This window comes from Macaca fascicularis, chromosome 18, assembly GCF_037993035.2.
Source record: "Macaca fascicularis isolate 582-1 chromosome 18, T2T-MFA8v1.1".
NCBI lineage: Eukaryota > Metazoa > Chordata > Mammalia > Primates > Cercopithecidae > Macaca > Macaca fascicularis.
The window spans coordinates 57,937,069-57,964,715 of NC_088392.1; the positions used below are offsets into that span (position 1 = coordinate 57,937,069).

The 27,647-nt window shown below is 42.1% G+C and overlaps 1 protein-coding gene, 1 long non-coding RNA gene and 1 pseudogene across 10 annotated transcripts in view; 2 read left to right on the forward strand and 1 right to left on the reverse strand.

Annotated features, from left to right (window-relative positions):
* Positions 1–416: 416 nt before the first annotated feature.
* The window catches only part of TRAPPC8 (trafficking protein particle complex subunit 8), a 111,023-nt gene continuing 83,792 nt past the window's right edge, over positions 417–27,647 (forward strand). For 7 of the 9 annotated variants that reach the window (XR_012427210.1, XR_012427211.1, XR_012427212.1 and 4 more), the window contains exons 1-5: positions 417–938; positions 8,158–8,352; positions 22,156–22,245; positions 23,349–23,523; positions 25,913–26,066. Coding sequence is in view for 6 of the 9 variants with exons in the window: in XM_005586960.4 (XP_005587017.3) it covers positions 782–938; positions 8,158–8,352; positions 22,156–22,245; positions 23,349–23,523; positions 25,913–26,066 (771 nt within the window). In the remaining 3 variants the exon portion in view is untranslated. The remainder of the gene's footprint in view (positions 939–8,157; positions 8,353–22,155; positions 22,246–23,348; positions 23,524–25,912; positions 26,067–27,647) is intronic. The other 2 variants (XM_074022671.1, XM_074022672.1) reach the window with 1 other exon arrangement.
* Positions 6,734–6,822, reverse strand: LOC135968316 (U6 spliceosomal RNA; annotated as a pseudogene).
* LOC135968256 (uncharacterized) lies at positions 26,284–26,996 on the forward strand. Its single transcript, XR_010582883.2, has 2 exons — positions 26,284–26,380; positions 26,495–26,996. It is a non-coding gene; the product is annotated as an uncharacterized lncRNA (long non-coding RNA).

Sequence of the window (27,647 nt, forward strand, 5' to 3'; positions counted from 1 at the left end):
AGCGTAGGAAGCAGCGCGACCAACCGCATCGGTTGCCCACAACAGCCAGCGAGAGAGCCTTAGGGACGTCAAAAAGGCCGGGCCTGCGTGGAAAACGAGCGTGCGCCTCCATCACTGCGACAGCACCCGTCCCGAGGTTCCGCGGGCCGCTAGCAGGTCGCTCTCAGCTCCGCTCTGCCAAGGGCGAGCTAGAGAACCTGGCCTAGAGTTGCCCACCTCCCTCTGCCCCCGGCCCCGCCCACCGCACTTGTAGCCCCGCCCCGCCCAGTGGGTGGGGGAGCTTCCGTCACAGCACTTCCGGCTCCAGCCTCCCAACCGGCCTCCGTCGCTCTCCACTTCCCTCTTCTCAGCTCTCTTCCCTTGCCCCTACTGTCTCCTTTAACAGTCACGTGAGGGATGCGCGCGGGGGCAGCTGGGAGTAGTACTGCCGGTTGGTCAGCGTTCGGCCTCAACATGGCGGTTCCGGCCGGGCAGTGACCAAGGTTTTGCCGTCCGAAGGACTAAGTGGTGACTCTCGGCGTCTCCACCTATCGGGGTGGAATGCGAGCACGCGGAGACGAGCGCTGAGGATCGGCGGTGACGGGAAGGGGGGGTTCAGTGGATTGTGCCCCAGAAACCGAAGCGGCGGCGCCTGTTCCTTCTACTTGTCTCTAGGCTCCAGTGCGTTCGGGGCCCCGCCCGGCCGGGCCAGGCCGGCGGGCGGCGGCGGTAGCTGCTGCAGCCGCAGGATCACCTCAGGGTGGGCCGGAGGGCCGGCGCCGCCGCTGCCTCTGCCGCGGCGATGGCCCAGTGTGTACAATCAGTGCAGGAGCTAATCCCGGACTCCTTCGTCCCCTGTGTCGCTGCGCTGTGCAGCGACGAAGCCGAGCGGCTCACTCGTCTCAATCACCTCAGCTTCGCGGAGCTGCTTAAGCCCTTCTCCCGCCTCACTTCCGAGGGTATGTGGTATCCTCCCTTTTCCAGTGGGCTCTCGCAAAGCCGTGATGGGAGAAGGAATTTGCGGGCGTGCAGGGGAGAGAAGGGCAGTGTTTACGTACCGGAGCCGGTACCGTGGCGTCTGGGACTGTGGCCCCGCGGTGCTTCGGGGGCGGCCGGAGGAGGGACCATGAGGTTGTCAAGACAACGCAGTCCTAAGCTCCAGTATTTCTGGGCACTTTCTTTCTTCCTCGGACAACCTAGGTCGTTAAGTAATTGGTTCAAAGATAAACGTGAGTCTAGGAGAACGGCATTGATACTGTTCTCCACGGCCATAGCGAAGGAATTAGGCAGTTGCAAAGCAGCTAAGGTAGGAAAATGTTGCCTCTTAGACCGACAGGGTCTGAGTAAGGAAGACCTGTCATCCTCCCTTGGATGTTAAATTGGACTTTAAAAGTAGTTCTGGATGTTGTTACGTTCTTGTAGCGTTGAGGGTCATCTCTGTCTGAACTACCGTTTAGCTGTTTTACTAAGATATTCTTAGCTCTACGGTATTTTGCTTACCTCTCAAGAAAATTAAAAGTATTATATGACGAATAAAACTTGGAACAGCTTTTTGCCCGAAGGAAAAGGAAGCAAGCCCAAGTTGTGGTTCATTTGACCTAGATATTTGGAGTTATCTATACTTATAGGGATGGAAGTGTCTTCTCTTGTTAAGGAACGTATTAAGGAGCTACCCGTGTTCTCCAGATTTGGATTTTTTTTTTTTTTTTTTTTTTTTTTTTTTTTTTTGAGACGGAGTCTCGCTCTGTCGCCCAGGCTGGAGTGCAGTGGCCGGGTCTCAGCTCACTGCAAGCTCCACCTCCCGGGTTCACGCCATTCTCCTGCCTCAGCCTCCGGAGTAGCTGGGACTACAGGCGCCCGCCACCTCGCCCGGCTAGTTTTTTTTTTTTTTTTGTATTTTTAGTAGAGACGGGGTTTCACCGTGTTAGCCAGGATGGTCTCGATCTCCTGACCTTGTGATCCGCCCGTCTCGGCCTCCCAAAGTGCTGGGATTACAGGCTTGAGCCACCGCGCCCGGCCGAATTTTTTTATTAGGAGAAAATAATGTAGTAAAGCTTCAAACATGTTTTAGCCAGTATCTTGCAAACAACAAAGTCCAAGTAAAGTTTTTTTTATTAAGGTCGGTGAGAACTGAAGGGTTTCATTATAAGTCTGTGTCAGGCAAACGACTGTGATGTTTATTAGCTTAATATGACTTATCCACAAAAAAAATTAGTGCTGTACCATAAATTCATGTATTTTTGAGCTACCGTGTTTTGTGGGAGAATAATTCCATTACAAATTAGCTTTTGTTTTTAGCAGAGAGAGGGAGCCGTTCAAAAAAACAAAGTTTGGAAACTTTTGGATTTTCTTTAGCCTGTATCAGTCTCAGTTCCTTCAATGTTGGACGTAACAAGAACAACAACATGCCCTACGTTTTTAATTTTTTTTTTAATTATTTGCTTATTTATTTATTTATTTATTTATTTGAGACGGAGTTTCGCTCTTGTTGCCCAGGCTGGAGTGCAATGGCGCGATCTCGGCTCACCACCACCTCCGCCTCCCAGGTTCAAGCGATTCTCCTGCCTCAGCTTTCTGAGTAGCTGAGATTACAGGAATGTGCCACCACGCCCGGATAATTTTTGTATTTTTAGTAGAGAACGGGGTTTCTCCATGTTGGTCAGGTTGGTCTCAAACTCCAGATCTCAGGTGATCTGCCCGCCTCAGCCTCCCAAAGTGCTGGGATTACAGGCGTGAGGCACCGCGCCTGGCCTTGAATTCCTAAAAAAACCCACAAACACTTGAGCTAGTTTGACTTTTATATATATACTCTTTCCTACTTTGTTAATAAGTAATAATAATGCTAATACTTGATACTTGTTTCGTGTAACTTTTTTAGTCCTCATTGAATCCTGTGTTATTGCAATTTTAAATTTGAGGACCTTCAAGCATGGAAGTGTTAATTTGTTCACAGTTTTGCATCAGGGAAAGATTTGAAACAGGCAGGCAGTGTGACTCAAGACATTGTGTTCTTAATCATCTTATCTCCTGACAATGTTTAGAATTACGTATTTACACCATAGAGCAGTGATGTCTAATTGAAATATAATGTGAGTCACAAGTATAATTAAAAATTTTTGGCCGGGCGCAGTGGCTCACGCCTGTAATCCCAGCACTCTGGGAGGTCGAGGCAGGTGCGTCATGAGGTCAAGAGATGGAGACCATCCTGGTTAACATGGTGAAACCCCGTCTCTGCTAAAAATAGAAAAATTAGCTGGGCATGGTGGTGGGCGCCTGTAGTCCCAGCTACTCAGAGAGGCTGAGGCAGGAGAATCACTTGAACCTGGGACTTGGAGGTTGCAGTGAGCCGAGATGGCGCCACTGCACTCTAGCCTAGCACAGAGTGAGATCCCATCTCAAAAACAAAAACAAAAAAATTTTAGTAGCTACATTAAAAAAGTAAAAAGAAACAAGTGAAATTAGTTTTTTTTTTCTTTTTCTTTTGGAGATGGAGTCTTGCCCTGTCGCCCAGGCTGGAGTGCAGTGGCACAATCTCGACTCACTACAACCTCTGCCTCCCGGGTTTAAGCAATTTTCCTGCCTCAGCCTCCCGAGTAGCTGGGATTACAGGCGCCCACAGCTTATTTTTGTATTTTTAGTAGAGATGGGGTTTCACCATGTTGGCCAGGCTGGTCTCGAACTCCTGACCTCGTGATCCGCCCACCTCGGCCTCCCAAAGTGCTGTGATTACAGGCGTGAGCCATCCTGCCCGGAGGAAATTAAACTCAGTATTTCCAAAATGTTACTATTTCAATGTATAATCAATGTGAAAAATATTCATGAGATATTTTACATTCTTTCTTATTGCTTGGTCTTTGAAATTTGGTGTGCCTTTTATGCTTAACATCTCAATTTGTACTAGACACATTTCAGGTACTCAGTAGCCATATGCAGCTGCAGCTGGTACCTACTGTATTGGACAGGCTCATTGTCAGTACACTTCTGATTTCCTTCAGGAAACTGGGGAAGATTAGGGAAGGAGTTTTTTTTTTGTTTGTTTTTTGTTTTGAGACAAGGTCGTGCTCTGTTACCCAGGCTGGGAGGGCTGGAGTGCAATTGTACCACCGCAGCTCACTCACTCACTGCGTCTCAGCCTCCCAGGTTCTAGCTATCCTCTTGTCTCAATCTCCCAAGTAGCTAGGACTACAGGCACATCATGCCATCATGCCTGGCTAATTTTTTTTTTTTGAGACAGAGTTTCACTCCTGCTGCCCAGGCTGGAGGGCAATGGCACAATCTCGGCTCACTGCAACCGCTGCCTCCCGGGTTCAAGAGATTCTCCTGCCTCAGCCTCCTGAGTAGCTGGGATTACAGGCATGTGCCGCCTGGCTAATTTTTAAATTTTTTGTAGAGATGGGGTTTCTCCGTGTTGCCCAGGCTCGTCTCAAACCACTGCGCCCGGCCTAGTGAAGGAGTATAATGAGTTGGACGTTAGTGGATAGGTAGACAGTTGGTAGAAAGCAAGAGGGCAGTCATTCCCTATGAAGGAGTGGTATGAAGTTAGAATGGTGCGGACAGAAGGTCTAAATTATGACTGAATGGTTGGGGAACAGGGAGGAAACTCTCCTTACTGGGGTACACAGTAGTAAGAGAGGATGCTTAGATAAAGGGAGGCGCTTGAATTCTAGGAAAGGGATTTGAGATTTTGTATCTGATGGTAAGTGTGAGTAGATTCTTGAGGGTCTGAAACATTTGGACACTAATGAGTTGAGAGTTTTGGAGATAAGTGAGTTGTGTGGTTTATAAGGGTAGATATAAGTAGATGCAAGTTTTACGTTTCAAGATGATCATGGACTATAGTGGTAGCATTAGAAATTTGGCAAAAAGGACTTAATTTTTCTTGGTTTTAGTTTTTTGCTGGTAAATACATTTTAGAATTCTTTGCCATCCAGAACAGGCTGCTTTTTGTCTCAAGTGTGGGGATTTTTCTTTTTTTTTTTGAGACGGAGTCTCGCTCTGTCGCCCAGGCTGGAGTGCAGTGGCCAGATCTCAGCTCACTGCAAGCTCCGCCTCCTGGGTTTATGCCATTCTCCTGCCTCAGCCTCCCAAGTAGCTGGGACTACAGGTGCCCGCCACCTCGCCCGGCTAGTTTTTTGTATTTTTTAGTAGAGACGGGGTTTCACCATGTTAGCCAGGATGGTCTCGATCTCCTGACCTCGTGATCCGCCCGTCTCGGCCTCCCAAAGTGCTGGGATTACAGGCTTGAGCCACCGCGCCCGGCCGATGTGGGGATTTTTCAAAGACAGTCTTTTTTTTTTTTTTGCGACGGAGTCTCGTTCTGTCACTGGGCTGGAGTGCAGTGGGGAGATCTTGGCTCACTGCAGCCTCCGCTTCCCGGTTTCTCTCCTGCCTCAGCCTCCCTAGTAGCTGGGACTACAGGCTCGCACCATCATGCTCAGCTAATTTTTGGATTTTTGGTAGAGATGGGGTTTCACCATTTTGGCCAGGATTGTCTCTATCTCTTGACCTCGTGATCTGCCCGCCTCGGCCTCCCAAAGTGCTGGGATTACAGGCATGAGCCACCAAGCCAGGCAACAGCTTTTCTTTAGGAAGTGAGGCATGAAAATATCATTTCAGCCAATGTAATTTAAGAATACAACTGACTAAAACAAGCTAACGTTTCCTTAGAGGGAGAAAACAAGTAAGAAGACTCAATTTCTGGCCTGTAGGTATGCTTTTACTTAGGGTAAAACTTTGCCTTGACTACGGAGATATCAAGTACAGTGCCAAGTATTGTCAGGAGACTTGTTTTTAGATTTTAGTAGAAAACACATGGTTTAAAGCTATACTGAAGAGAGGGTTGATAGAAGAGATTTGAGAGGGTTGATAAAAGAGATTTGAGTACTATTTATGTGTAGTGCCTTCAAAATACAGTTTAGACTTTTGATGTATTACACAATGGAGAGCCATTTTGGGTTCCTTAGAGACATTTTAAAACTTGAAGAGTATTAAATTATGTTAAATTAAAATATATAATTAAATTTATTATATGTATTTTCTGTAATTGTTATGCTTGATGTATGTTTGAGACTTAACGTAGTCATTATTTGACACAAACTTTGAGATCCTAATACTCGAAGAATTTCCACTGGCCATGTTTCAAAGAGTCGTGGTATTAATCAAGCAAAAAACAACAAAAAATTAAAATTCGGCTTTATTGTTTTTGCTTAGTGATAGTTCTTTGATAGTTCTAAACAATGTTGCAATATATCATTTAGATGTTCTATAAGTTTTAAGAAAATGTCACTTAAACACTAACTTGGAAGTATGTGGGTTATACATTATTTTATTTTGAAATTAAGGTTATTAAAGGGATTAAAAAGTAGGCCAGGTGCAGTGTCTTAGGCCTGTAATCTCAGCACTTTGGGAGGCTGAGGTGGATGATCACCTGAGGTCAGGAGTTTGAGACCAGCAAGACCAGCATGGCCAACGTGGCGAAACCCCATCTCTACTGAAAATACAAAAATTAGCCTGGTGTGGTGGGCGCTTGTAGTCCCAGCTGCTCGGGAGGCTGAGGCAGGAGAATCACTTGAACTCTAGAGGCAAAGGTTGCAGTGAGCCAAGATTTTGCCCCTGCACTCCAGCCTGGGCGACAGAACGAGACTGTGTCTCAAAAAAACAGAAAAAAAGTAGACTAGGATATAACTTTTGAAGGCTATTTAATATCTCCAGTTTTCTTAAATTTCTTTCTTTTTCTTTTCTTTTTGAATTCTTGAAAAGAAAAACATTGTGTGATCCTTGTGCAGGAGCTATGCTAATCTTCTCTGTATCATTCCGATTTTAGTATATGTACTGCTCAAGTGAGCAGTTTTTTTAATTTTTAATTTTTTCTGAGACAGAGTCTCACTCTGTTGCCCAGGCTGGTCTCAAACTCCTTGGCTCACTACAGCCTCAACCTTCTGGGCTCAAAAGATCCTCCCACATCAGCCTCCCCAGTAGCTGGGGTTACAGGTGTGTACCACCAACCACACCTGGCTAATTTTTGTAGTTTTTGTAGAAATGAGGTTTTGCCATGTTGCCCAGCTGGTCTCAAACTCCTGGACTCAAGCCATTTACCCATTTTGAGCTCCCAAAGTGCTTTGATTACAGGCACAAGACACTGCGACTGGCCTTAAATTTCTTTCCTTTTTTTTTTTTTTTTTTTTTAAGACGGAGTCTTGCTCTGTCACCCAGGCTGGAGTGCAATGGTGCGATTAGGTGTATTAGGGTGGTAAAAGGGATCTGGACAGTTTTTTGTTTTTGAGACCGAGTCTCTGTCACCCAAGCTACGGTGCAGTGGTGCAGTCTTGGCTCACTGCAACCTCCGCCTCCCGGGTTCAAGCAATTCTCCTGCCTCAGCCTCCTGAGTAGCTGGGATTACAGGCTACCACCACCATACCCAGCTAATTTTTTGTATTTTTAGTAGAGACAGGGTTTTGTCATGTTGGCTAGGCCGGTCTCCATCTCCTGACTTCAAGCTATCTGTCTCAGCCTCCCAAAGTGCTGGTGATTATAGGCATGAGCCACCGCACCTGGCCAGAGTTTTTTTTAAGTAGACTCTATTTTTTAACAGTTTTAGATGAATGACAAATTTGAGCTGAAAGTACAGAGAGTTTCTACATATCTCTTGCCCCTGCACATGCACAGCCTCCACCACAGCATCGTGCACTGGAGTGGCCATTGATTTTTATGAGAGTGAAAAAGAGGCTAAGAATGCAGGCTGACTAGGGAAAGCAGAAGGAAACCTAAGTGCAATATTTAACTCCCCTTTCTTTTTCCTTTTACTGCATTTAGTGTTAATACCACAGGTCTTATGCTGCCTTGGACCAGCTTTAGTGTGAGGTGAGAATTAGAGAAGTGGTCTGGAAAGTGGTTGGTTTCTGGCGACTCCAAACATAGTAGGAAAGGAAAGGACCTACGGTAGGAAAGCTGAGCAGTGGTGAGAGGGGAAGGAATCCTGCGGTTAATAAACTGTCTAGCTAGCCCTTTTGGTATATGAGGGAATGTTGTCAACCATTTATATTTCTGGAAGAATGTTCCACTTGGAATTCCTGGCTTCTGCTTTGTACATCCTTTTTGTTTGTAAACCATTAGCCCAATTTTGGGTTATTATGCATTGTATAGAATTAATTTCAAGTTTTTTTCTTTTTTTCTTTAAAGTTCATATGAGAGATCCTAATAATCAACTTCACGTAATTAAAAATTTGAAGATAGCAGTAAGCAACATTGTCACCCAGCCACCTCAGCCTGGAGCCATCCGGAAGCTTTTGAATGATGTTGTTTCTGGCAGTCAACCTGCAGAAGGATTAGTAGCTAATGTGATTACAGCAGGAGATTATGACCTTAACATCAGTGGTATGTAACAAAGTTGATTGTTATTTTTTGAGTGAAATTTCCTTTTGTTAGAAAAAGCGATTCTGTGACTTGGGAGATCATCAACATATATTTAAGAGCTTAGTAAGTGCTAGAGGCTGAGAATACAATGTTGAAAACAGTCCTAGGAACTTTGCCTATTTATTTTATTCCAGAACCTAAAGTAGTATCTAGAACATATGCATAATAAATGTTTGTTGAATGAAAGAACTAACAGTAAATTAAAAAAATTCTTCTGTGACATAAGTAATACTATAATTAAATAAAGAGCATTAAGTTTATTGTATTTTTATCTTGCTTGGTGTTAAGTGGAGGAAATGTTTATAAAATATGTGTAAATATGTAATGTTTTGTGAGTATGTCTTTAACTTGAATGGTAAATGTTTTCATAACAAGATTGGTAGGTAAAATCATATATATACACACATGTATTTTATTTTATTTTTTATTTTTTTATTTTTTATTTTTTTTTTGAGACGGAGTCTCGCTCTGTCACCCAGGCTGGAGTGCAGTGGCCGGATCTCAGCTCACTGCAAGCCCCGCCTCCCAGGTTCACGCCATTCTCCTGCCTCAGCCTCCCGAGTAGCTGGGACTACAGGCGCCCGCCACCTCGCCCGGCTAGTTTTTTGTATTTCTTAATAGAGACGAGGTTTCACCGTGTTAGCCAGGATGGTCTCGATCTCCTGACCTTGTGATCCGCCCGTCTCGGCCTCCCAAAGTGCTGGGATTACAGGCTTGAGCCACCGCGCCCGGCGTATTTTATTTTTTTAATTAAATGTTTATAGAGATTCGGGGGGGGGGGTCTCATTATGTTCCCCAGGCCGGTCTTGAACTGCTGACCTCAAGTGATCCTCCTGCTTAGCTTCCCAAGTGCTGGGATTACAGGTGTGAGCCACTGTTCCCAGCCTGAAATTATATATTAATATGTGAAGTGAGTTAGTAGTATTTGGTTTAACTGTTTTCCAATATTGAAAAGTCTTAATTGACATGGGGTAGATATTTTAGAGGGAAAATACTCAAAGTACATCATCAAATTGGCATATTTCAGCAGTCTAATAAAATAATCTTTTTAGGCCAGGATAATTTATAATCTAATACTTTAATACTTCCTAATATCGGCCGGGCGCGGTGGCTCAAGCCTGTAATCCCAGCACTTTGGGAGGCCGAGGCGGGTGGATCACGAGGTCAGGAGATCGAGACTATCCTGGCTAACATGGTGAAACCCCGTCTCTACTAAAAATACAAAAAACTAGCCGGGCGTGGTGGCGGGCGCCTGTAGTCTCAGCTACTTGGGAGGCTGAGGCGGGAGAATGGCGTGAACCCAGGAGGCGGAGCTTGCAGTGAGCCGAGATCACGCCACTGCACTCCAGCCTGGGAGACACAGCGAGACTCCGTCTCAAAAAAAAAAAAAAAAAAAACAAAACTTCCTAATATCATATTTAAAGATTTTCCTAAGCAGTCAGGTGTGGTGGCTTATGCCTGTAATCCCAGCACTTTGGGAGGCCAAGGCAGGTGGATCACTTGAGGTTGGGAGTTCAAGACCAGCCTGGCCAACATGGTGAAACCCTGTCTCTACTAAAAATACAAAAATTAGCTGGGTGTGGTGGTAGGTGCCTGTAATCCCAGCTACTCAGGAGGCCAAGGCAGGAGAATCACTTGAACCCAGGAGGCAGAGGTTGCAGTGAGCCAAGATAGCACCATGGCACTCCAGCCTGGGCAATAGAGCGAGACTCTGCTTTTTTAAAAAAAAAAAAAAACTTTTTCCTAAACATATGCGCAGAATTTGAAATGGACATATTTTAAGTCACCAAGTTAGTTGTTTTCCCTTGTATAGTTAAAAATATTTGTAGAATTATTTTGTTAAATGTTCTGTATTTTTTTCTTCTTTCTTTGCCTTTAGTTTTAATTCCAGCAAGATAAGTCAACTTGATAATTTTAAGTTGAGAATATTATGGTTATCTTTACCAGTCAAAAAATTCTGAATTTCAGGATATAGTATATAGTTGGACAGGTCCTACCATATGTTTTCAATATGAAGCAAAAATCTGGGTATTTCTTGGAAAAAAGAATAGAATTTGAACTGTTATTTTTCTCTCATCAGTGTTGTAGTGTGAAGGGCAATGAATCAAATGCCAGAGTGTCCGATTTTTTATACTACCATAGTCATTAGTTAGTTAGATAACTTGAATAAGTCACTTAGTGTTTCCTTTTATTTTTATTTTTAGTATGTTTTGAGACAGGGTCTCACTCTGTTGCCCAGGCTGGAGTGCAGTGGTGCTATCACAGTTCACTGTAGCCTTGACCTCCCTGGGCTCAGGTGATCCTCTCACCTCAGCCTACCAACCATGCCAGGCTAACATGTTTTTTTAAAAGAGACAAAGTCTCTCTCTCACACAGGCTGGAGTATAGTGGTGTAATCATTGTTCATTGCAGCCTTGAACTCCTGGACTTACGCAATCTTTTCACCTCTGCCTCCCAAGTAACTAGGACTCCAGCTGTACACCACCATGCTTGGCTACTTTTAAATTTTTTTTTGTAGAGACGGGGTCTCGCTATGTTCAAATGATCCTCTCACCCTGGCCTCTCAAAGTGATGGGATTACAGGCATGAACCACCATGCCCAGACAAGTCACTTAGTGTTTCTGAGACTCTGTTTCCATCTCTGAAAACGGGAGTTTGGCTGGATTCTTTTTTTTCTTTTTTTGAGACAGCGTCTCACTCTATCGCCCAGGCTGGAGTATGGTGGCGTGATCTCGGCTCACTGAAACCTCCACCTCCCAGATTCAAGCGATTCTCCTGCCTCAGCCTCCCAAATAGCTGGGATTACAGGTGCCCACCACCACGCCTGGCTAATTTTTTGTATTTTTAGACGTGATGGGGTTTCACCATGTTGGTCAGGCTGGTTTCAAACTCCTGACCTCAAGTGATCCACTTGCCTAAGCCTCCTGAAGTGCTGGGATTACAGGCATGAGCCACCACTCCTGGCCTGGCTGGATTCTTTCTTAAGGCCTTCCCTAGACCTTTATATGTGATTCTGTTTTGCAGGATCTTAACAATTTTGTTAGCCTTGCAACAAATATTTATTGATTTCTGCTGTATGCTTTGTATTGAGATACAGAGATGAACAAGACATGCTTGAAAGTTTATAATCTGGTAGGGAGACAAACGTTAGCCAGTAATTATAGTATAGTCTAATTTATCATATATTAATATCACAATGCATTGTAATAGAGCTGTGGCATATCTGGTATGCCAAAAGTGCTGAAGGGGCACAGAGAGGGGTTACCTATCATATTTAAAAAACAAAAGTATCTTTTTCTCTTATTTATTTCTTTTATTTATTTATTTATTTTTTCTTATTTTTAAGAGACAGAGTCTTACTCTATCACCCTGTCTAAGGCTAGTATGCAGTGGTATGATCATAGCCCACTGTAACCTTGAACTCTTGAGCTCAAGGGGTCATCCCACTCAGCCTCCTGAGTAGCTGGGACTATAGGTGTGTACTATGCTCGGCTAATTAAATTTGTTTTTTTTTTTTTTTGTAGAGGCAAGGTCTTGCTGTGTTTATTAGCAGGCTGGTCTTGAACTACTGGCCTCAAGTGATCCTCCTACCTTGGCCTCCCAAAGTGCTGGAATTACAGCTGTGAGCCACTGTGCCTGGCCTATATATTTTTAATTTAATTTAATTTTAATTTAATTTAATTTTATTTTCTGAGTCGGAGTCTCTATTGCCCCGGCTGGAGTGTAGTGGCATGATCTTGGCTCACTGCAATCTCTTCCTCCTGGGTTCACACTATTCTTCTGCCTCAGCCTCCTGAGTTTCTGGGACTACAGGTGTGCACTACCACACCTGCCTAATTTTTGTGTTTTTAATAGAGAAGGGGTTTTGCCATATTGGCCACGTTGGTCTAAAACTCCTGACCTCAAGTGATCTGCCTGCTTCAGCCTCCCAGAGTGCTGGGATTACAGGCATGAGTGACCGGGTCCACTCATTCGCTATGTTGCCTAGGCTGGTCTCAAACTCCTGGCCTCAAGCAATCCTCCCACCTCTCAAAGTGCTGAGATGACAGGAATGAGCTCAGGTGCTGACCAAAAGTATCTTTTTTTTTTTTTGAGACAGAGTTTCGCTCTTGTTGCCCAGGCTAGAGTGCAATGGCGTGATCTCAGCTCACAGCAACCTCCGCCTCCCAGGTTCAAGCAATTCTCCTGCCTCAGCCTCCCAAGTAGCTGGGATTATAGGCATGCACCACCACGCCCAGCTAATTTTGTATTTTTAGTAGAGATGAGGTTTCTCCATGTTGAAGCTGGTCTCGAACTCCTGACCTCAGGTGGTCTGCCTGCCTCAGCCTCCCAAAGTGCTGGGATTACAGGCGTGAGCCACCACGCCTGGCCAAAAGTATCTTTTTCATACTGCAGATACTTTGCTAACCTCCAAAGCCCATATACCTGTTACTTTTTTTTTTTTTTTTTGAGACGGAGTCTCGCGCTGTGTCACCCAGGCTGGAGTGCAGTGGCGCAATCTCGGCTCACTGCAAGCTCCGTCTCCCAGGTTCACGCCATTCTCCTGCCTCAGCCTCCGAGTAGCTGGGACTACAGGCGCCCGCCACCTTGCCCGGCTAGTTTTTTGTATTTTTAGTAGAGACGGGGTTTCACCATGTTAGCCAGGATGGTCTCGATCTCCTGACCTCGTGATCCACCCGCCTCGGCCTCCCAAAGTGCTGGGATTACAGGCTTGAGCCACCGCGACCGGCCACTTGTTACTTTTAAAAAATTTATCAAGGCCAGGCACAGTCGCTCAGGCCTGTAATCCCAGCACTTTGGGAAGCGGAGGTGGGAGGATCACTTGAGGCCAGGAGTTCAAGACCAGCCTGGACAACATATTGAGACCCCATCTGGACAAAAATTTTTTTTAAAAAATTAGCTGGTGGCGAGGCATGGTGGCTCACACCTATAATCCCAGCACTTTGGAAGGCTGAGGCGGGTGGATCACTTGGAGTCAGGAGATCAAGACCAGCCGGGCCAACACAGTGAAACCCTGTCTCTACTAAAAATACAAAAATTAGCCAGCAGTGGGCACCTGTGGCTCCAGCTACTTGGAAGGCTGAGGCAGGAGAATCACTTGAACCTGGGAGGTAGAGGTTGCAGTCAGCCGAGATCACATCACTGCACTCCAGCCTGGGCAACAAAGTGAGACTCCGTCTCAAAAAAAAAAAAAAAAAAAATTAGCCGGGTGTGGTGGTGTATACCTGTAGTCCCAGCCACTCAGGAGGCTGAGGTGGGAAGATCACTTGAGCCTGGGAGGTCAGGGCTGCAAAAACAGTGATTTTGCGACTGCACTCCAACCTGAGTGACAGAGCAAGACCCTGCCTCAAAAGAAAAATAAATTTATCAAAATGATATGTGTTCGTAGACATAATGATAAAAAGACTTAAAGGAAAAAACAGCAGTGATCTGTACCTTGCCCCACCAATTTCTGTAGTCTTTTCCTCGGGTATTGATTATGTGCTTCTAAGTAATATTTTTATATGGCTGTCTATGGCGTAATAAGTTTTAGATTTAAATAAATTTTATTTATTGACTTCTCATTATCACTGATAAGGATTTGGCTTAATTACTCTTCATCCTTTTCCCTCCATCTCATAGTTTTTGGTTAATATTCACTGCTAATAATATGACTAAATGTCGTTGACTTCTTCACCGCTTAGCCAGTTATTGGGCTTTCTAATACAGTATTTTGTGTTTTCAGGAGTTAGTAATTGTCTTTTTCTTTTTCTTTTTTTTTTTTTTTTTGAGACAGAGTCTCGCTCTGCCGCCCAGGCTGGAGTGCAGTGGCGTGATCTTGGCTCACTGCAAGCTCCGCCTCCCGGGTTCACGCCATTCTCCTGCCTCAGCCTCCCGAGTAGCTGGGACTACAGGCGCCCGCCACCTCGCCCGGCTAGTTTTTTTGTATTTTTTAGTAGAGACGGGTTTCACTGTGTCAGCCAGGATGGGTAATTGTCTTTTTCAAAACATCTTGCTGCCGGGTGCGGTGGCTCACACCTGTAATCCCAGCACTTTGGGAGGCCGAGGTAGGTGGATCACCTGAGGTCAGGAGTTCGAGACCAGCCTGGCTAAAATGGAGAAACCCTGTTTCTACTAAAAAATACAAAAAAAATTAGCTGGGTTTGGTGGAACCCAGGAGGTGGAGGTTGCAGTAAGCCGAGATCGCGCCATTGCGCTCTAGCTTTGACAACAAGAGCGAAGCTCAGTCTCCAAAAAAAAACACCACACACATAAAAAAACACAAAACATCTTGCTCAGTTCTTTGTGTCTGTTGCTACTCTCTCAGACTTCTTCAATTGGATTTTCTACTTGTGAGATTAATTTGTCAAATAACCCATTTATCAGGAGCTCCTTCAAGAAATCTCTCTTGTTACTACATACATTTTCATTAAGGATGATATCATTCCTATGTGGTAAAAATTGGTCCTTAGGGGACAAAAAAGTCTTAGCTATTATAATGGCTCTCCAAAGGGTCTCCATGCATAAATAGATACACGATACAATTGTGGTGTTATTTAAAAAAATACTTTGGTCAGGGGAAAGGATTGATTAGGAAGAAGCTCTAAAACGTAGAGAATATGATGAAATAAAATTTGGGAAATGGTGTTCAATTTTATGTTGGACTGTTTGCTGTCCAAGGCCCACTCCACAGCTGTCATCCTGAGGATTTCCTTCCCTTCACTTCTCTGTAGTATTTCATTTATATATATTTTTTGTATATTTCCTTAATCTGGTGAAGGACATCTCTAGTAGCTTCCTGAGAACGGGTGCTTGGAAAATAAAATTTTTGAGGAATGAATGTTGGAAAGTTTTCTTATTTTATATAGTTGATCGATGGTTTGACTGTGTACATTGTTATAAATCATTTTCCTCAGAATTGATCCACTTTCTTTTAGCTTCAAGCATTGCTCTTAAAAAAGCTAGAAGCCATTATATGTATTACCCCCAACCCTCCAGCTTTTAGAAGTTTTTGAAGGTCTTTATCCCTGCTATTTTGAAATTTCATGTTGGGGGTTATAACTCCTTTTTCACTTATTTTACTGGACAGCTTCTTTTGACAGTCTGGTCATGCACTTTTTAGTCCTTAGAAACTGTCTTGTTTTTCTTAAATTTCTCCCCTATTGTTTTCTCTGTTCTTTCTGAAACTACTGTTAGTTGGATGTAGAACTTCCTGAGTTGGTCCTCTAATGTTGTTACCTTTTTTTCTAAAATTGTCTATCTCTGTCTTTTTGTTTTATTTTTCTGGGTATGAATATCCTTGACTTTATCTTCTGACTCTTCTATTGAAGTTTTAATGTTTGATGTCTTTTTGTGGTTTTTTTGGAGCTATTTTCTTCTCTAGATTTTTCTTTATTATACCATCCTATTCAGGTTTTATGTTATAGTATCTTAACTCTGAAGATAGTAATAAATTGTTGTTGGCTGTTTGTTTTTAAGTTTTCTTCTATCCTGTGCCTTTTTTTTTTCATTCATATTATTTTTATTTGTTTTGATTTTTTCATTTTGGACACTTACCTCAAATGTTTGGTAAAAACCATGCATTATTTTCTATTTCAAATTGAGACATTAAAACCCTGACTGAGTATAAGAAAACTTACCAGTTAGTAGACTTCTTTATTGGGTGGAAGGCTAAGAATAGGTTTAAGTGTTGCCCAATTTTTATGACTTACAGTTTTTTTTCCTTTAAGGCCATTTAGTTTATCCAGAGAAGGATTCTCAAATCTGCCTCTGGCTATCTGTGTCCTGGGCCTTTTTTTTCTTTTGAATTGGTTTGGCAGATCGTTTATAGGAACAATGTAGTTATGATTTGATTGTAGGAGATTGTTTTATCTAATTATATTACTTGCATTCTCAGGTCCCTGCCAGCATCTCCTCATATGGGAGGATTGATTGCTATTTGCATTTAAAAGCAGGTGGAGGCAGTTACTGTAGCTTATTAACTCTTCAGGCAGATTTTATTTTATTTTTTGAGACTGAGTTTCCCCCTTGTTGCCCAGTCTGGAGTGCAGTGGTGTGATCTTGGCTCACTGCAGCCTCCACATCCTGGGTTCTCCTGCTTCAGGCAGATTAAAAAAAAAAAATTATTATTATTATTATTTGTATTTTCAGTAGAGACAGGGTTTCACGATGTTGGCCAGGCTGGTCTTGAACTTCTGTACTCAAGTGATCCACCTGCCTTGGCCTCCCAAAGTGCTGGGATTACAGGTGTGAGCCACCACTCCCGGCCATTTTTTTTTTTTTTTTTGGTGGGGAGGGATGGAGTCTTGCTCTTTTGCCCAGGCTGGAATGCACTGGCACGATCTTGGCTCACTGCAACCTCTGCCTCCTAGTTCAAGTAGTTCTCCCTGCCTTAGCCTCCCAAATAGCTGGGATTACAGGCGCCCACCACAACACCCAGCTAATTTTTATATAAATATTTTTTGAGATGGAGTCTTGCTCTTATTACCCAGGCTGGAGTGCACCTCGGCTCACTGCAACCTCCATCTCCCGGGTTCAAGCAATTCTCCTGCCTCAGCCTCCGAGTAGCTGGCATTATAGGCACCCGCCGCCACGCCTGGCTAATTTTTTGTATTTTTAGTAGAGATAAAGTTTCACCATGTTGGCCAGGCTGGTCTCAAACTCCTGACATCAGGTGATCCACCCATCTCAGTCTCCTAAAGTGCTGGGATTATAGGCATGAGCCACTACACCTGGCTAATTTTTGTATTTTTTAATAGAGGCAGGATTTTGCCATGTTGGCCAGGCTTGTCTTGAACTCCTGACCTCAGGTGATCCACCCACCTGAGCCTCTCAAAGTGCTGGGATTACAGGCATGAGCTACCACACCTAGCCTTATTATTTTTAAAACTAGAGGCGGGGTCTCACTATGTTACCCAGACTGGTCTCCAACTCCTGGGCTCAAGTAGGATAAACTACACACCAGAAGAACTTTTTTTTTTTTTTTTTTTTTTTTTTAGCTCCTTTCCCTTTTACTGTAAGGGACCTCCTTTCAACTTTATTTTTATGTTGGCCATAAAGACTGAGAATGATATATGATGAAGTACTAAGTTAATTTTAGTAAAATTTCATTATAGCAGAATAATACTCTTTGGAGATCATAGAAAAGTGGTTTTATCCATTTTAATAAGGTACTAATTCTTACATATTCAGATGTATGCTTCTAATTTTCACCATTAATGTGAGTCAGCATACTTTTCATTCATTCTGTTAAAGAAATAGATGTTAGATATTTACCTCATAAACTTAACAATGCTGTGTTTTCTTCAGATCGGTCATTGAAAGCTACTGTTCCTTGGTACAGTAATTGGAATGACACATTGCTGGAGTTGAAAGTCTTTGTTATATACAGGGATTTCTTGTGATGGTCTCAGTTTTCTAGATTTTTCTCGCTTACTTTGTATCGTCTTTTTTTTCCCACTTAGGTACTATTTTGTATTTGTCCCAATTGACATGTCTAATTTTTCTAAAATGAGGAAAGTTTAATGATGCTTTTTCAACTTTTATCTATTTTATCATCCATTATCCTGTTTACTCTTACATGTTTATCTATTAAATCCAAGCATTGTCTTTGAATGGTATATTTTGGGCTGCATCTTATTTTAAAAGGAAGGAAGACCATATTACCTTTCCTTACCAAAACAGTACACTCTGCATGGTTTTTTTTTTTCTGTTTTTTTTTTTGAGGCAGTGTCTCATTGTGTCACCCAGGCTGGAGTGCAGTGGCTCCATCTTGGCTCACTGCAACCTTTGCCTCCTGGGCTCAAGCGATCCTCCTACCTCAGCCTCCCGAGTAGCAGGGACTACAGGTGTGGGCGACCATGCCCGGTTAATTTTGCATTTTTTGTAGAGATGAGGTTTTCTCATGTTGCCCAGGCTGGTCTCGAACTCCTGGGCTCAAGTGATCTGCCTGCCTCGGCCTCCCAAAGTACTGGGATTATAGGCGTGAGCCACTGAACATGGCCAGAAAACTTTAGTAGGAAAACATGGTTGCTATTTCAATTCTGGACAAAGAACATGTAGAGATGGAAAGGGGTATGAGGAAAATAGTGATTTTTATCCCAAAATAAGTGCAAGAACATTTTTTCTTCTTTGTTCGTTTTGAGCCAAGGTCTCGCTCTGTCGCCCAAGCTGGAGTGCAGTGGCGCCATCTCGGCTCACTGCAGTTTTGACCTCCTGGGTTCAAGCGACCTTCCCACCTTAGCCTCTCGAGTAGCCAGCACTACAGCCTGATATCCCACTCCCGAGTAATTTCTGTACTTTTTGTAGAGACGGGGTTTACTGTGTTTCCCAGGCTGGTCTCTGACTCCTGGGCTCTAGTGATCCCTCTGCCTCAGCCTCCCAAAGTGCTAGGATTACAGGTGTGAGCCACTACACCCAGCCACAAGCTACCAGTTACTACTAGTATTTAGAAAGTTATTATTTCAATTTAAGAGTATGTCTGTGTATGTCTGTATGTGTATGTATTTTGCTTTTTAATTTATTTTTCATTATGTGTACATTCACATAGTTTCAAAGTCAAAACTATATAAAGCAAGATAGAGAGGAGGCTTGTCCTCTATTCATGTCCCTTCTTTTTTTTTCCCTCAAACACGTAGACCTATTTAAAACGCAATAAAAATCTAATTACAGTTAACTCTTTTAGTACTTTTATGATGAACTTTAAGAAATAAATGACAGTTTGGGGTTTCATTCTTTTGTCTTAAAGAGGCAGAAGCACTCATGTAATATAGTTTTCAAAAGATCTTTTGCGTAATTTGGGGGAACAATTGATAAGTTTGATTTTATTCAGTTTTCAGGCAATAAGAAAGCGCCATAAACATTTTGAATTTCTCCTTCATTTCTTCCTCTAAATATATATGTAATTGGATAATTTCATCCTGAGAGTAGAACCCAGATACGAGAAAATCAAAGAGTAATGAATGAAATAATCACATTCCCTTTTCCAGAAGGTGAAATGAGAAAGCTACATTATACATTGCAGAAGGCTCCAAGGCTGACAATGTGGATTAGAGGCTTTTCTGACTGAATCAAATCTCAAAGATACGTTTTTTTTTTGTTTTTTTTTTTTGAGACGGAGTCTCGCTCTGTCATCCAGGCTAGAGTAATGCAGTGGTGCGATCTCCGCTCACTGCAGCCTCCATCTCCCGAGTTCAAGCCACTCTCTTGCCTCAGCCTCCCGAGTAGCTGGGATTACAGGCATGCATCACCCCACCCACTCAGATTATTTTGTATTTTTAGTAGAGACAGGGTTTCTCCATGTTGGTCAGGCTGGTCTCAAACTCCCCACCTCAGCTAATCCGCCCGCCTCAGCCTCCCAAAGTGTTGGGATTGCAGGCGTGAGCCACCGCGCCTGGCCTAAAGATCTCTTTATTCTACAGGACTTGGTAGATCCCTCTCCTTTCTTATCTCTCTCCTTTCTTTTCTCTCTTGTATAGATAATTAAATGTAGTAGATTTATTCTATTACCTCTCTTTGAAACTATAAGCAAATATAGGTATGGCTGTTCATATTTTCCTTTTCTTGCACAAAAATGCATACTTTTCTGCTGTCGCTTTTTTCACTTAATATATCTGGAAGAGCACTTCGTTGTAATATGCAGAGATTTCTCCCCGTTCTTTTACAGCTGCTAATGTATCTTTTTAATGGATGGGCCATAATTTATTTACACCTCAAGAGAATGCTGGGACTGAAGATGTGCACCACCATGCCCAGCTAATTTTTTTTTTTTGAGACAGAGTTTCGCTCTAACATGTTGGTTTCACCATGTTGGCCAGGCTGGTCTCAAACTCTTGACCTCAAGTGATCCGCCTGCCTTGACCTCCCAAAGTGCTGGGACTACAGGCATGAGCCACCGTACCCAACCTCCAAAGTGTTAGGATTACTGGTGTGAAGCATCATGCCCTGCCTATTTCCTCTTTTATAACAATGAACATGAAATCGTGATAGTGGTTGCTCTCCTAATCAGACTATATGTAATATATGGGTCATTCTCATGAGGCATTGGCTGGAGTTAAAATTTCTGTGTATTTGGAACCAGGTTAGAATGCTATTTGGTTAAGATGAATGACTTTTTCTTCAGCCCTTCCATTTGTTTAATATAGTATTATAATGTAAGCAGAAAGAATATATTTGCTGTTTTCAGTGGTTAAGATGAAAGCAAAAGGAATATAAAGTTTGATAATCAGCATAAATCAGCATAGGAATGGAGTCCTTTTAGTAAAACTGATACAGATAATCTGCTTAAAACCTAATGAAACCACTAAGTTTTACATAAGTTCAAATAAAAAGAATAGTTGTGATACAAAATACTTGATGTGGAACAAGAGAGTTGACTTTTTAAGAATCACATTATATACGTTTATACAAACAGTGAAAATATACTTCTTGTATTTGATTATAAGGTAAGTGTACTTTGAAATTTCATTCAGAGGCTTTGTTAGTGTCATATTCAAGTAATCAAGGCCGGGCGCGGTGGCTCACGCCTGTAATCCCAGCACTTTGGGAGGCCGAGGCGGGCGGATCACAAGGTCAGGAGATCGAGACCACGGTGAAACCCCGTTTCTACTAAAAATACAAAAAATTAGCCGGGCGCGGTGGCGGGCGCCTGTAGTCCCAGCTACTCAGGAGGCTGAGGCAGGAGAATGGCGGGAACCCGGGAGGCGGAGCTTGCAGTGAGCCGAGATTGCGCCACTGCACTCCAGCCTGGGCGACAGAGCGAGACTCTGTCTCAAAAAAAAAAAAAAAAAATCAAGTAATCAAATTACAAAGTAAGATTTATCAACCATACCACCATTTACATTTTGAGCTAGATACTTCTTTATTGTAGGGACTGTCTTGTCTTGTCTTGTGAGATGTTTTGCATTATACCTGACCTCTTTGATGCCAGTAGCATAACCCACCTACCCCAGAACCGATAACGAAAAATATCTTGAGAAGTTGCCAGATGTTTCCTAGGGGTCAAAATCATGCTCAGTTGAGAACCTCTATGCTAAGTGTTATTTCTGAAAAGGATCTACTTATGGCAGTGTGATTAGTGGCAGGGTCACAGAACTTGAGTTCTAAAGAAATAATCTCTTTACTCATGTAGGTAATATTTGGAGCATTAATAGGTAAGTAGGTTGTGGGAACACTAGGTTTGGGAATAATTCAATTTTATTTTTGCAAATATATATATACTTTCATGAATATATGAATATATTCTCGTGTGAATATATTCTTGTGAATGGCTTAAAAGGTATGTGTACATATATACTCAGTTTATTATTAGTAGTAGTAGTATTATTTTGAGATGGAGTCTCGTTCTGTCACCCAGGCTGGAGTGCAGTGGTGTGATTTCGACTCACTGCAACCCCCACCTCCCAGGTTCAAACAATTTTACTGCCTCAGCCTCCTGAGTACCTGGGATTACAGTCATGTGCCACCACTCCCAGCTAATTTTTGTATTTTTAGTAGAGACACAAGGTTTTGCCATGTTGACCAGGCTGGTCTCGAACTCCTGACCTCAGGTGATCCACCCAGCTTGGCCTCCCGAAGTGCTGGGATTACAGGCGTGAGCCACTGTGCCAGGCCCTATACACAGTTTATATGTACACACATGTACATCTGAAAGCACAGGTGAAAAATGCTTGTTTACTGTTAGAAATTATTTTTTTACACCTTTTAGGAATATGGACTTGAAATTTTGTCTGTTGTAAACTGATTCTATTGAAGAATTTTAACTGTTTTGTATATTGTTAATTTTAGCCACTACTCCATGGTTTGAGTCTTACAGAGAAACCTTTCTTCAGTCGATGCCAGCATCGGATCATGAATTTCTGAACCACTATTTAGCATGTATCCTTTGACATTTATGTTCTCCTAAAATCAAATGTTTGGAAATTATTAATCTCAGAAATAGTTAATGAAGGGAAAATTGTTGAAGATATAGAGAATAAATTATTTTTTATTGATTGACGATGCATGGAGTCTTTGTTATTTTGTTAAATGGCCTCCTAGATATAGGACTGCTGTAACAATTTTTTAACCAATTTAGTTTTTGGTTGTAAAATAAGACTACAGAGGGCTTGCTTATTTTTCTTTAGCCCCCTAGCTTGAATATTTCATGCTTAATAAGTTTTTTAGCTATTTGAGAAAGAAAATGTAAACAATGTTAACTGCTTTCACTGATTGCTTCAGAATTGACTGCTTATCCTAAGACTCATGAAAAATAATTTTGGATATTTTTAGTAATTTTTTAATGGGTATTCTTTTTTGATGATTGTGGCTTAGTTTTCTTAATGTGGTTATTGACGAAAGTTAAGAGGTAGGATGAAATTTGTAACTGCAGTGAGATAGAATGGAGAGAAGCAAGATGCAGCAGAATTCATTCTGCTGAAGCCGTACAGTTGTCCATTTTTATTTTTATGAGTTTCCTTATTATGTATATAAAGGCCTAAAAAACTGTCAACAAAAACATCTGTTAGAATTATCTGGAGTATTGAATTATTTGGAGGGTTGGAGAAATTATTTTGTGCTTGCAGTGAAAACCTATGAAATTGGATTACCTGAGAAAATATCGCTGGGAGCGGTGGCTCATGCCTAAAATCCGAGCACTTTGGGAGGCCGAGGTGGGCTGATTACCTTAGGTCAGGAGTTCAAGACCAGCCTGGCCAACATGGTGAAACCCTGTCTTTACTAAAAATACAAAAAATTAGCTGGGTGCAGTGGCTCGCACCTGTAATCCCAGCTACTCTGGATGCTGAGGCAGGAGAATCGCTTGAACCTGGGAGGCGGAGGTTGTGGTGAGTCGAGATCGTGCCACTAGCACTGCAGCCTGGGCTACAGAGCGAGACTTTGTCTCAAAAAAAAAAAAAAAAAACTCCTTAAAGTTATCTCTATAGGACAATATTTATCATTGAGTAATAAGCGATAATTACCTTAATAATATGGTTTACAAGGTATGTTGGTAGCGTCATCTAGTGAAGCTGAACCTGTGGAACAGTTTTCAAAGTTGTCACAAGAACAGCATCGAATTCAGCACAACAGTGATTATTCCTACCCCAAGTGGTTTATACCAAATACACTTAAATATTATGTACTTTTACATGATGTAAGTGCAGGAAATGAACAAAGGTAAGTTTTTTTTTAAATGAAAAATTTTTTCCAGTTAAATGATTTTACATTAATTTGGAGATAGCTTGTTTACGTTTTGGATTTATTTTTGATACAAGAATGTAAAAGTTTAATGTGAATTTTATTAATAAAGCATTTAACTTTGTTTTATCCTGGCATTATATTCAACAGCCAGGTTTTTTTTATGTTAGGTTTCTTTTTTTTTTTTTTTTTGAGACAGGGTCTTGCCCTATCACCCAGGCTGGAGTGTAGTGGCATGATCTCGGCTCACTGCAACCTCCGCCTCCCGGGTTCAAGCAATTCTCCTGCCTCAGCCTCCTGAGTAGCTGGAATTACAGGCGCCTGCCACCACGCCGAGCTAATTTTTGTATTTTCAGTACAGATGGGGTTTCACTATGTTGTCCAGGCTAGTCTTGAACTCTTGACCCCAGGTGATCCGCCCACCTCAGCCTCCCAAAGTGCTGGGATTACAGGCGTGAGCCACTGCGCCTGGCCCCCCCTACCTTTTTTTTTTGATAGGGTTTCACTCTGTCACCTGGGCTGGAGTACGGTGGCACGATCTTGACTCACTGCAGCCTCTGTGCTTCCTGAGTTCTAGCAATTCTCCTGCCTCAGCCTCCCGGGTAGCTGGGATTACAGGCATATGCCACCATGGCTAATTTTTGAATTTTTAGTAGAGATGTTGTTTCACCATGTAGGCCAGGCTGCTCTGGAACTCCTGACTTCAGGTGATCTGCCCGCCTTGGCCTCCCAAAGTGGAAGGATTACAGGGATGAGCCACCGCACCTGGCCTTATGTTAGATTTCATATGCTTACCCACACTTTCTTTTTAATGTATAATTCTTACAGTCTGTACAGAAACACTTGTCATTTCACAACTGTAGATCTTAGCTGTTATTTCTGGTTTTATATAAAATTATTTATCTTTCTTTGTTCTTTTCTGCTTCCCAGTTTTCCACTTTTCACTTCCTGACTTGCTTATAGGCACTTTTTCACAGTCCACTTTCTTGTGACTTCATATTTACAGCCTTGATATTTTTCATAGTCTTAGAAATATTCAAATATTTTTAAATGTTTCCTTTAATATTCATTATTTGTTGTTTGCAGTATTGTATTCGGGATATGTGAATAGATTGTCTTTAAAAATAAAATAAATTCTTGAAAAATAAGGTAAACACAGTAATTTTACTTGTATGGCTTTGGAGCTTATTTTGGCTTTTGGTTCAAGGTGTGGAGCAGATTAATGTTTTGTCTGAAACTATTCTGATGCCTTAGTGCCACTGAGGAAATGTAGTGTAATAATTATTACCTGCCCTTGTTCTGAGCATGGACCACCATCTTTTTATTAAATTTTCCTCTGTAGAGCCAAATAATTACTCTGAAGATTTCTAATCTTTAGGATATTTTGAAATGTCTGTAACATGTTGGATAAGGTGTACTACTATATTAATAGAAAAAATTTGAAATGACTATTAGAATTAGTTTATGTCAGTTGAATTTGGAGTGTGTCTTCCATATTGAACGGTTGTAACTAGGATATTTGAGGTAATTCAAGTATCAGATGAATGGTTCTTAGATTTAGCAGTATCATTAGTAATGTAAGCAGGAGTTTGCTTTATTGTCCTTGAGTGTGTGTACACACACACACATCTGTATTTATACAAATTTTCTATGACTATTTTACTTATCCAGCCATAATTTTTTAGTGCTAGGCTTGTTGCTTACATAGTATTAGTATTTGCATTTGAATGTGCTTTAAAGTTTTCCAGGTTTTTTTTTTTTTCTTCTTGTTTTTCCTCCTTTTTTTTTTGAAATGGGAGTCTCACTTTGTTGCCTAGGCTAGAGTGCAGTGCCTGGGCTCAAGCAGTCTTCCCACCTCAGCCTCTTGGGCAGCTGGGACCACAGGTGTGTGCCACCATTCCTGGTTAATTTTATTTTTGGTAGAGATGGGGTTTCCCTGTGTTGCCTAGGATGGTCTCTAACTCCTGACTTGAAGTGATCTTCCCACCTTGGCCTTCCAAAGTGCTGGGATTATGGGCGTGAGCCAGCCACCACGCCAGGTCAAAACACTTGTTTTGTTTGCTGTAGTTCCCGCTCAATCTAGTTTGACCACCAGAGCTCTCTCTTTGAATAACATAGAGGAGTTTATCTTGCAGAATTTTATTCCATGGAACATACTTTGGTAACTGCTTTAAGGTGGTATCTAAGCTAGCTAAATTTCAATTGCGATCATGATTTTTGTTTTAGCTTTTAGGTTATTCTGTCCTAATTTTCTGTTCTGCCTTTTTTGGGGATTATTTTAATGTTATTTTTGTACTACTTTAGTATCTGTTATTGCCTACGGCCTACTCCTCTTTTACTTCAGATTTTTTTCCATTTTCTGTTTTAGAGCTGAATCAATTTATGAAGAAATGAAACAGAAATATGGAACTCAGGGTTGCTATTTACTTAAAATTAATTCTCGAACGTCTAATCGAGCATCAGATGAACAGATACCAGATCCTTGGAGTCAGTATCTCCAGAAAAATAGTATTCAAAACCAGGTATATGTAAAAAATAAAATAAAATGAAGCAAACCACAAAAACTATACTTCAGTTTTTACATTTTGGTTTAACTAGTATAATTATTATGTGGAATCTGGTCAGTTTTGATCTGTCAGAGGTGAGCTCTTAGATCAGTGGTTTAAAACTGTTTTTAACAAACTACAGTAATCCCTTATGTGCACTCTTTTCAGGTGTGTAATATCAGTGTGAATTGATCTTTTTTTTTTTTTTTTTTTGAGACAGTGTCTTGTTCTGTCGCCCAGGCTAGAGTGCAGTGGTGTGATCTCAGCTCACTGCAACCTCCGCCTCCCAGGTTTAAGTGATTCCCCTGCCTCAGCCTCCCAAGTAGATGAGATTTACAGGCACATGCCACCATTCCAGCCAAATTTTGTATTTTTAGTAGAGGTGAGGTTTCACTATATTGCAGGTTTAAGTGATTCCCCTGCCTCAGCCTCCCAAGTAGATGAGATTTACAGGCACATGCCACCATTCCAGGCAAATTTTTGTATTTTTAGTAGAGGTGAGGTTTCACTATATTGGCCAGGCTGGTCTCGAACTTCTGACCTCAAGTGATCTGCCCGCCTTAACTTCCCAAAGTGTTAGGATTACTGCTATGAGCCACCGCGCCTGGCCTGATCTCTTTCTTAAAAGATGAAAAGTGAATTACACATTAAGAATTGAATTAGATAGGCTAGACATGCAGAATAGAATTTTTGACTTGTCCGTTTAATTCATTATGAATGCCTACAGTCAATTCTTTATTATCTACATGCTCTGGGGTTGCTCCCTACATTTTCTTTTCTTTTTCTTTTTCTTTTTTTTTGAAACAGAGTCTCACTCTGTCACCAAGGCTGGAGTGCAGTGGCGTGCTCTCAGCTCACTGCAACCTCCACCTCCTGGGTTCAAGCGATTCTCCTGTCTCAGCCTCCTGAGTAAATGGGATTATAGGCATCCACCACCCACCACCATTTTTTTTTTTTTTTGGAGATAGAGTCTCGTTCTGTTGGCCAGGCTGGGGTGCAATGGTGCGATCTTGGCTCACTGCAACCCTCTACCTCCCAGGTTCAAGCAGTTCTCCTCTTTCAGCCTCCCAAGTAGCTGGCACTTCAGGTGCACACCACTACGCCCAGCTAATTTTTGTATTTTTAGTACAGAGAGGGTTTCACCATATTCGTCAGGGTGGTCTCGAACTCTTGACCTCAGGTGATCTGCCTGCCTTGGCCTCCACAATTGCTAGGATTATAGGCATGAACCATCCTGCCCAGCCTCCTTCCTACCTTTTCAACATGCTTTTATAGCCACCTTCGGGAACTCATACTTTTTAGGTGGATGGGCATTTCCCTCCAACTTTCCCTTGATTTCCCTTCTTTCTGTACTCTCAGGAGTTACTGTTTCTTAATTACTCCTTTCTTAACCTCGAGTTCTGGAACAAGATTGATTGTCCTGTTGACTTAAGTTGATTTGATGTTTTGTCAGACTTCTAAGGTATAATGCCACTTGGTAGTGGTCAGATGCCAAGTTCATATGCTTAGTTCAGATGATCAAGAGTCACTGTTCCTGTTTTTTGTTTAGGAGAATTT